Raw genomic sequence first — 11478 nt, 5'->3', positions numbered from 1 at the left:
TGTCCAGGTAAGACCCTGATCTCTCTCTCACTCTCTCTCTCACTTACTCTCTCACTCACTCACTCACTCACTCACTCATCTCTCTCTCTCACTATCCATCTCACTCACTATCCATCTCACTCACTATCCATCTCACTCACTATCTCTCCCCCTCTCTCTCTCTCTCTCCAGCGTGTCAGTTTGTTAACCTCTCTAGGGTATGTGGGACGAAATCGTCCCACCTAGTCAACAACCAGTGGAATCGAGTGGCGCGTTATTCAAATACCTTAGAAATGCTATTACTTCAATTTCTCAAACATATGACTATTTTACACCATTTTAAAGACAAGACTCTCGTTAATCTAACCACATTGTCCGATTTCAAAAAGGCTTTACAACGAAAGCAAAACATTAGATTATGTCAGCAGAGTACCCAGCCAGAAATAATCACACACCCATTTTTCAAGCTAGCATATAATGTCACATAAACCAAAACCACAGCTAAATGCAGCACTAACCGTTGATGATCTTCATCAGATGACACTCCTAGGACATTATGTTATACAATACATGCATGTTTTGTTCAATCAAGTTCATATTTATATCAAAAACCAGCTTTTTACATTAGCATGTGACGTTCAGAACTAGCAAACATACCGAAAACTTCCGGTGAATTTACTAAATTACTCACGATAAACGTTCACAAAAACCTAACAATTATTTTAAGAATTATAGATACAGAACTCCTTTATGCAATCGCGGTGTCAGATTTTAAAATAGCTTTTCGGCAAAAGCACATTTTGCAATATTCTGAGTAGATAGCTCGCCATCACGGGCTAGCTAATTTGACACCCACCAAGTTTGGCACTCACCAAACTCAGATTTACTATAAGAAAAATTGGATTACCTTTGCTGTTCTTCGTCAGAATGCACTCCCAGGACTTCTACTTCATCCACAAATATTGTTTTGGTTCAAAATAATCCATAGTTATGTTCAAATATCCTCTGTTTTGTTCTTGCGTTCAAGACACTATCCGAACGGTGACGCGCGGACGCGTATTGTGACAAAAAAATTCAAAATATTCCATTACCGTACTTCGAAGCATGTCAAACGCTGTTTAAAATCAATTTTTATGCGATTTTTCTCGTAAAATAGCGATAATATTCCGACCGGGAGACGTCTTTTTCGTTCAAAGACTGAAAATGTAAAATGGACTCTTCACGTGCATGCGCACACCCGTCTCATTGTTCTCAGATCGACCACTATCCAAATGCTCTACTGTTTTTCAGGCATGGGCTGCAAAGTCATCATTCAACATTCTGGCGCCCTCTGAGAGCCTATGGGAGCCTTAGAAAGTGTCACGTTACAGCAGAGATCCTCTGTTTTCGATAAAGAGAGTATAGAAGGCCAAGAAATGGTCAGAGAGGGCACTTCCTGTACAGAATCTTCTCAGGTTTTGGCCTGCCATATGAGTTCTGTTATACTCACAGACACCATTCAAACAGTTTTAGAAACTTTAGGGTGTTTTCTATCCAAATCAAACAATTATATGCATATTCTAGTTTCTGGGCAGTAGTAATAACCAGATTAAATCGGGTAGGTTTTTTATCCGGATGTGAAAATACTGCCCCCTACCCTAGAGAGGTTAACCACAGTGTATGTGACTCTATCTATCTATCTATCTATCTATCTATCTATCTATCTATCTATCTATCTATCTATCTATCTATCTATCTATCTATCTATCTATCTATCTATCTATCTCTCTCTCTCTCTCTCTCTCTCTCTCTCTCTCTCTCTCACTCTCTCACTCTCTCACTCTCTCACTCTCTCACTCTCTCACTCTCTCACTCTCTCACTCTCTCACTCTCTCACTCTCTCACTCTCTCACTCTCTCACTCTCTCTCTCTCTCTCTCTCTCTCTCTCTCTCTCTCCAGCGTGCCAGCGTGTTAACCACAGTGTATGTGACTCTCTCCATCTCTCTCTCTCTCCAGCGTGCCAGTGTAACGGCCACAGTCAGTGTGTGAACCACAGTGTTTGTGAGAAGTGTGAGGACCTGACAACAGGACTCCACTGTGAGAGCTGCATCTCTGGTTACTATGGAGACCCCACCAACGGGGGCAGCTGCCAACGTGAGTCACTAGGGATGAACAGGGGTCACATCTCCATCAGCCCACTGGGAATGCATGGTGTAAAATATCATTATATTCCACTTCAGATTCTCTTCCTGGGGTCCATTAACTACAGCACATTGTCGTGTCGTTAACTATCATTAAATGTGAAGACTGTATTTTATCAAATCATTTCTCTAGGTGTCATTTAATTACGCGATTAAACTAATCATGTAACTTTAACTAGGAAGTCGGGGCACCACGGGAACATGTTTATAGAGTTTCAGTTCCCGAATATAACTCTTCAGATATTTAAATAACTTATTGATTAGAGTCTTGTATAAATGTATTATTATTACCTCATCAGTCTCATTACTGAACGTCGCAAACCCTTAGATATCTGCACGAACCCTAGCATAGAATCCTGAATCAGCGATATACTAATTAGCTTAATTATTTACTAACTAAATTAATCAATTACATAAACACACACACACAAATAGGTCATACATTGGTTACTACATGATACAAAGAAAAAGTCCCTAGCGGACCAAACTGATATGACGGCTTGGTAGACAAAGGGAAGGGGGTGGGGACCTGCTCAAGAACAAGAAACTCATAGAGGATAACTACACTCATAGAAATTGCTAATACTTTGAACATGAACAGCCGCTCATTCGAAAATAAATTGCAATTGACATATTTACGAGTGTCTGCCTTTGTTGTCCCTCTCTGCGATTGCCAGTCCGTCTGCTGGATAGTCAGTCAACAGAGAGCCTCTGGTTGGTTCATCAGAGATCAAAGTCGTAGGTTGTTAGAATGGATACTTCAGAGTAGAGGTCTACTGATTCTGATTTTTCAACGCCGATACTGATACCGATTATTGGAGGACCAAAAAAAGCCGATTTTTATATATATATTTGTAATAATGCCAATTACAACAATACTGAATGAACACTTTGATTTTAATTTAATATAATACATAAATAAAATCAATTTAGTCTCAAATAAATAATTAAACATGTTCAATTTGGTTAAAATAATGCAAAAACACAGTGTTGGAGAAGAAAGTGAAAGTGCAATATTTGCCAGGTAAGAAAGCTACTGAGTTAGCTGTTGCCCATGTAAGGTTCCACGAGTGTCACGTCCTGACCATAGTAAGCTGTTATTTTCTATGGTAGAGTAGGTCAGGGCGTGACGGGGGTTTTCTAGTTTAGTTTTTCTATGTTGTTATGTTCTAGTTTTGTATTTCTATGTTGGGTTGTTCTAGTTTTTGTATTTCTATGTTGGGCTTTGTTTGAGATGATCTCCAATTAGAGGCAGCTGGTCATCGTTGTCTCTAATTGGAGGTCATATTTAAGTTGGTGTTTGTGCCACCTGGGTTTGTGGGAGATTCATTTTGAGTAGTGTATGTTTCACCTCTGCGTCACGGTTTGTTGTTTTTGTCATTCAGTTTATTTATATGCTCCTTCCTACGAAAACCGTGACAACGAGTCTCAAAACCACAGTCTCAGACAGTCACTCACCCACACAGCACGGATATTCCTGGGAAAAGAGCTGCACCTTTACGTTGAAATATGTTTCCTGAAACAAGTCACATTTGACAACTGATAGACCAGGTATTGTCACTCATCAGATTTATTGTCAATTTAATCTTCATAGACTAACTCCTATTTTGTGTGAAATGTAGTTTCGGTGTAGTTTAGGTGTAGTTTCGAACTAGGATAGAGTCAAAGATATGCTTTGTATCATGACACAAGGCCAGACCCAGATGCAGACACAGGAGGCAGATGGTTGGAGCCTTACAATATTTATTCATCCAATAGGGGGAAGGCAAGAGGGTCAAAACCAGTTCAGAGTCCAGGAGGTACAGAAGGGCAGGCAGAATCAAGGTCAGGGCAGGCAGGATGACCAGGCAGACGGGAAAGTAGTCCAGAGTCTGGCAGGGGTCAAAACCAGGAAGACTATCAAAAACAGAATAGCAAAAGGAGTATGGGGAAAAACACGCTGGTTGACTTGACTAAACATACAAGACAAACTGGCACAGAGAGACAGGAAACACAGGGATAAATACACAGAGAGACAGGAAACACAGGGATAAATACACTGGCACAGAGAGACAGGAAACACAGGGATAAATACACTGGGGCAGAGAGACAGGAAACACAGGGATAAATACACTGGGGCAGAGAGACAGGAAACACAGGGATAAATACACTGGTACAGAGAGACAGGAAACACAGGGATAAATACACTGGGGCAGAGAGACAGGAAACACAGGGATAAATACACTGGGGCAGAGAGACAGGAAACACAGGGATAAATACACTGGGGCAGAGAGACAGGAAACACAGGGATAAATACACTGGGGCAGAGAGACAGGAAACACAGGGATAAATACACAGAGAGACAGGAAACACAGGGATAAATACACTGGGGCAGAGAGACAGGAAACACAGGGAGAAATACACTGGGGCAGAGAGACAGGAAACACAGGGAGAAATACACTGGGACAGAGAGACAGGAAACACAGGGATAAATACACTGGGGAAAATAAGACCTGGAGGGGGTGGAGACAATCACAAGGACAGGTGAAACAGATCAGGCTGTGACACTTTGCATTATTCTGAAGGCCTACTACAACACATAGCATGTTATAATTTCCCTTACAATAACTCTGATTAGTCATAGAGTTACAGTAGATAAAACTGTCCCATGACAGCTTCTTTTTACAAAGTAAAACGTAAAAGAGAAATGGTATCGACCTGCAAGGCGTGCGGTCAAATGATTTGTTGCTGGTAAATAGGCATAATACAAACTCATCATTAGACTATTGTCTTTCTAAATTAAATCAACCTCTTCACCCTCCTTATCATTCAGTTAGGCCTATTTTAAATTTCAACAGTTTCATTCAATTGTGAAGTAATGTGCACAATTATTGCCCGTTCATTCAGTGATGAGAGACTCATTAGTGCCTGGCTGGGTACCAACGTCCTACAGCACATTGTCTTGCCGGATTAGGTTGGGAACAGGTTTGAAAAAAAAACTAAAGTATAAAAGGCTCTAAATACTTCTCTGTTTGTGATTTAAAAAATTCGGACAAATGAGCAGCGTAAAATACAAACATTTAGGAAAAGTCAGGACATAGTTTATTACATTTTTTTGCCCGATTTTTTTATTTTTTAAATATTTTTTTCAAAAGACAAAATGAAACGTTAGTGGCTGGTGGCCTGTGGCGGTTCTCGTGTTAACAGGTACATGCTTGTCAACAATTGGCCAGAATAATTTGACCAAATACCCCAGTGCTGTGGCTGGATTCTCCTCCTTATACACATCAGAACATCATACTGTACAAGTTTTACACATTCAACAAGAGAGTCCTGAGAAAACATGTTGTAGGATCTCTTATAAATAACTTCTGGCCCTGCCTTTGGTCATTTGGCTTTCCTTGTTATTGTCGGTGTAACTGTTCATTCTATATGACCCATGATTGTTATAATAATGTGATAATGTTGTTATATTCATGTGATAATGTTGTTATATTCATGTGATAATGTTATATTCATGTGATAATGTTGTTATATTAATGTGATAATGCTGTTATAATAATGTGATGTTGTTATAATGTGATAATGTTGTTATATTCATGTGATAATGTTGTATTACAGCGTGCCAGGTATATTAATGTGATAATGTTGTTATATTCATGTCATAGTGGTGTTATAATAATGTGATAATGTTGTTATAATAATGTGATAATGTTGTTATATTAATGTGATAATGTTGTTATATTAATGTGATAATGTTGTTATATTAATGTGATAATGTTGTTATAATAATGTGATAATGTTGTTATATTCATGTGATAATGTTATATTCATGTGATAATGCTGTTATAATGTGATAATGTTGTTGTAATAATGTGATAATGTTGTTATATTAATGTGATAATGTTGTATTACAGCGTGTCAGTTATATTAATGTGGTTATATTCATGTGATAATGTTATATTCATGTGATAATGTTGTATTACAGCGTGTCCGTTATATTAATGTGATAATGTTGTATTAATGTGATAATGTTGTTATATTCATGTGATAATGTTGTTATATTCATGTGATAATGTTGTATTACAGCGTGTCAGTTATATTAATGTGATAATGTTGTATTAATGTGATAATGTTGTTATATTCATGTGATAATGTTATATTCATGTGATAATGTTGTATTACAGCGTGCCAGTTATATTAATGTGATAATGTTGTATTACAGCGTGCCAGTTATATTAATGTGATAATGTTGTTATATTCATGTGATAATGTTGTTACATTCATGTGATAATGTTGTATTACAGCGTGCCAGTTATATTAATGTGATAATGTTGTTATATTCATGTGATAATGTTGTATTACAGCGTGCCAGTGTAATGGCCATGCCGGTATATGTAACACTAACAACGGGAAGTGTTTCTGCACCACTAAGGGCATCAAAGGAGACCGCTGTCACCTGTAAGTACACTACAGTACACATTACACACTTAGTACATACATATTATAACTAACTAACTCAGTACAGTTCAGACCACTATCACCTGTATAACTAACTAACTAACTCAGTACAGTTCAGACCACTATCACCTGTATAACTAACTAACTAACTCAGTACAGTTCAGACCACTATCACCTGTATAACTAACTAACTCAGTACAGTTCAGACCACTATCACCTGTATAACTAACTAACTCAGTACAGTTCAGACCACTATCACCTGTATAACTAACTATCTCAGTACAGATCAGACCACTATCACCTGTATAACTAACTAACTCAGTACAGTTCAGACCACTATCACCTGTATAACTAACTAACTCAGTACAGTTGAGACCACTATCACCTGTATAACTAACTAACTCAGTACAGTTCAGACCACTATCACCTGTATAACTAACTAACTAACTCAGTACAGTTCAGACCACTATCACCTGTATAACTAACTAACTAACTCAATACAGTTCAGACCACTATCACCTGTATAACTAACTAACTCAGTACAGTTCAGACCACTATCACCTGTATAACTAACTAACTCAGTACAGTTCAGACCACTATCACCTGTATAACTAACTAACTCAGTACAGTTCAGACCACTATCACCTGTATAACTAACTAACTCAGTACAGTTCAGACCACTATCACCTGTATAACTAACTAACTCAGTACAGTTCAGACCACTATCACCTGTATAACTAACTAACTCAGTACAGTTCAGACCACTATCACCTGTATAACTAACTAACTCAGTACAGTTCAGACCACTATCACCTGTATAACTAACTAACTCAGGACAGTTCAGACCACTATCACCTGTATAACTAACTAACTCAGTACAGTTCAGACCACTATCACCTGTATAACTAACTAACTAACTCAGTACAGTTCAGACCACTATCACCTGTATAACTAACTAACTAACTCAGTACAGTTCAGACCACTATCACCTATATAACTAACTAACTAACTCAGTACAGTTCAGACCACTATCACCTGTATAACTAACTAACTAACTCAATACAGTTCAGACCACTATCACCTGTATAACTAACTAACTAACTCAATACAGTTCAGACCACTATCACCTGTATAACTAACTAACTCAGTACAGTTCAGACCACTATCACCTGTATAACTAACTAACTAACTCAGTACAGTTCAGACCACTATCACCTGTATAACTAACTAACTAACTCAGTACAGTTCAGACCACTATCACCTGTATAACTAACTAACTAACTCAGTACAGTTCAGACCACTATCACCTGTATAACTAACTAACTAACTCAGTACAGTTCAGACCACTATCACCTGTATAACTAACTAACTCAGTACAGTTCAGACCACTATCACCTGTATAACTAACTAACTCAGTACAGTTCAGACCACTATCACCTGTATAACTAACTAACTCAGTACAGTTCAGACCACTATCACCTGTATAACTAACTAACTCAGTACAGTTCAGACCACTATCACCTGTATAACTAACTAACTCAGTACAGTTCAGACCACTATCACCTGTATAACTAACTAACTAACTCAGTACAGTTCAGACCACTATCACCTGTATAACTAACTAACTCAGGACAGTTCAGACCACTATCACCTGTATAACTAACTAACTCAGGACAGTTCAGACCACTATCACCTGTATAACTAACTAACTCAGTACAGTTCAGACCACTATCACCTGTATAACTAACTAACTCAGTACAGTTCAGACCACTATCACCTGTATAACTAACTAACTCAGTACAGTTCAGACCACTATCACCTGTATAACTAACTAACTAACTCAGTACAGTTCAGACCACTATCACCTGTATAACTAACTAACTCAGTACAGTTCAGACCACTATCACCTGTATAACTAACTAACTCAGTACAGTTCAGACCACTATCACCTATATAACTAACTAACTCAGTACAGTTCAGACCACTATCACCTGTATAACTAACTAACTCAGTACAGTTCAGACCACTATCACCTGTATAACTAACTAACTCAGTACAGTTCAGACCACTATCACCTGTATAACTAACTAACTCAGGACAGTTCAGACCACTATCACCTGTATAACTAACTAACTCAGTACAGTTCAGACCACTATCACCTGTATAACTAACTAACTAACTCAGTACAGTTCAGACCACTATCACCTGTATAACTAACTAACTAACTCAGTACAGTTCAGACCACTATCACCTATATAACTAACTAACTAACTCAGTACAGTTCAGACCACTATCACCTGTATAACTAACTAACTAACTCAATACAGTTCAGACCACTATCACCTGTATAACTAACTAACTAACTCAATACAGTTCAGACCACTATCACCTGTATAACTAACTAACTCAGTACAGTTCAGACCACTATCACCTGTATAACTAACTAACTAACTCAGTACAGTTCAGACCACTATCACCTGTATAACTAACTAACTAACTCAGTACAGTTCAGACCACTATCACCTGTATAACTAACTAACTAACTCAGTACAGTTCAGACCACTATCACCTGTATAACTAACTAACTCAGTACAGTTCAGACCACTATCACCTGTATAACTAACTAACTCAGTACAGTTCAGACCACTATCACCTGTATAACTAACTAACTCAGTACAGTTCAGACCACTATCACCTGTATAACTAACTAACTCAGTACAGTTCAGACCACTATCACCTGTATAACTAACTAACTCAGTACAGTTCAGACCACTATCACCTGTATAACTAACTAACTCAGTACAGTTCAGACCACTATCACCTGTATAACTAACTAACTAACTCAGTACAGTTCAGACCACTATCACCTGTATAACTAACTAACTCAGGACAGTTCAGACCACTATCACCTGTATAACTAACTAACTCAGGACAGTTCAGACCACTATCACCTGTATAACTAACTAACTCAGTACAGTTCAGACCACTATCACCTGTATAACTAACTAACTCAGTACAGTTCAGACCACTATCACCTGTATAACTAACTAACTCAGTACAGTTCAGACCACTATCACCTGTATAACTAACTAACTCAGTACAGTTCAGACCACTATCACCTGTATAACTAACTAACTCAGTACAGTTCAGACCACTATCACCTGTATAACTAACTAACTCAGTACAGTTCAGACCACTATCACCTATATAACTAACTAACTCAGTACAGTTCAGACCACTATCACCTGTATAACTAACTAACTCAGTACAGTTCAGACCACTATCACCTGTATAACTAACTAACTCAGTACAGTTCAGACCACTATCACCTGTATAACTAACTAACTCAGTACAGTTCAGACCACTATCACCTGTATAACTAACTAACTCAGTACAGTTCAGACCACTATCACCTGTATAACTAACTAACTCAGTACAGTTCAGACCACTATCACCTGTATAACTAACTAACTCAGTACAGTTCAGACCACTATCACCTGTATAACTAACTAACTCAGGACAGTTCAGACCACTATCACCTGTATAACTAACTAACTCAGTACAGTTCAGACCACTATCACCTGTATAACTAACTAACTAACTCAGTACAGTTCAGACCACTATCACCTGTATAACTAACTAACTAACTCAGTACAGTTCAGACCACTATCACCTGTATAACTAACTAACTCAGTACAGTTCAGACCACTATCACCTGTATAACTAACTAACTAACTCAGTACAGTTCAGACCACTATCACCTGTATAACTAACTAACTAACTCAGTACAGTTCAGACCACTATCACCTGTATAACTAACTAACTAACTCAGTACAGTTCAGACCACTATCACCTGTATAACTAACTAACTAACTCAGTACAGTTCAGACCACTATCACCTGTATAACTAACTAACTCAGTACAGTTCAGACCACTATCACCTGTATAACTAACGAACTCAGTACAGTTCAGAACACTATCACCTGTATAACTAACTAACTCAGGACAGTTCAGACCACTATCACCTGTATAACTAACTAACTCAGTACAGTTCAGACCACTATCACCTGTATAACTAACTAACTCAGTACAGTTCAGACCACTATCACCTGTATAACTAACTAACTCAGTACAGTTCAGACCACTATCACCTGTATAACTAACTAACTAACTCAGTACAGTTCAGACCACTATCACCTGTATAACTAACTAACTAACTCAGTACAGTTCAGACCACTATCACCTGTATAACTAACTAACTCAGTACAGTTCAGACCACTATCACCTGTATAACTAACTAACTCAGTACAGTTCAGACCACTATCACCTGTATAACTAACTAACTCAGTACAGTTCAGACCACTATCACCTGTATAACTAACTAACTCAGTACAGTTCAGACCACTATCACCTGTATAACTAACTAACTCAGTACAGTTCAGACCACTATCACCTGTATAACTAACTAACTCAGTACAGTTCAGACCACTATCACCTGTATAACTAACTAACTAACTCAGTACAGTTCAGACCACTATCACCTGTATAACTTACTAAATAACTCAGTACAGTTCAGACCACTATCACCTGTATAACTAACTAACTCAGTACAGTTCAGACCACTATCACCTGTATAACTAACTAACTCAGTACAGTTCAGACCACTATCACCTGTATAACTAACTAACTCAGTACAGTTCAGACCACTATCACCTGTATAACTAACTAACTCAGTACAGTTCAGACCACTATCACCTGTATAACTAACTAACTCAGTACAGTTCAGACCACTATCACCTGTATAACTAACTAACTCAGGACAGTTCAGACCACTATCACCTGTATAACTAACTAAACTCAGTACAGTTCAGACCACTA

At 38.0% G+C, this 11478-nt stretch overlaps 1 protein-coding gene across 6 annotated transcripts in view; it reads left to right on the top strand.

The window, feature by feature from the left end:
- The window catches only part of LOC115173051 (attractin), a 184580-nt gene that overhangs the window by 112953 nt on the left and 60149 nt on the right, over nt 1–11478 (top strand). For all 6 annotated transcript variants that reach the window (XM_029731038.1, XM_029731036.1, XM_029731035.1 and 3 more), the window contains 3 exons: nt 1–7; nt 1976–2113; nt 6507–6600. The exon at nt 1–7 is cut by the window's left edge and continues 245 nt beyond it. In XM_029731038.1, the coding sequence (XP_029586898.1) occupies nt 1–7; nt 1976–2113; nt 6507–6600 (239 nt within the window). The remainder of the gene's footprint in view (nt 8–1975; nt 2114–6506; nt 6601–11478) is intronic.

This window comes from Salmo trutta, chromosome 33 (genome assembly GCF_901001165.1).
Source record: "Salmo trutta chromosome 33, fSalTru1.1, whole genome shotgun sequence".
Classification (NCBI taxonomy): domain Eukaryota; kingdom Metazoa; phylum Chordata; class Actinopteri; order Salmoniformes; family Salmonidae; genus Salmo; species Salmo trutta.
This window is presented reverse-complemented; position numbering and strand designations above follow the sequence as displayed.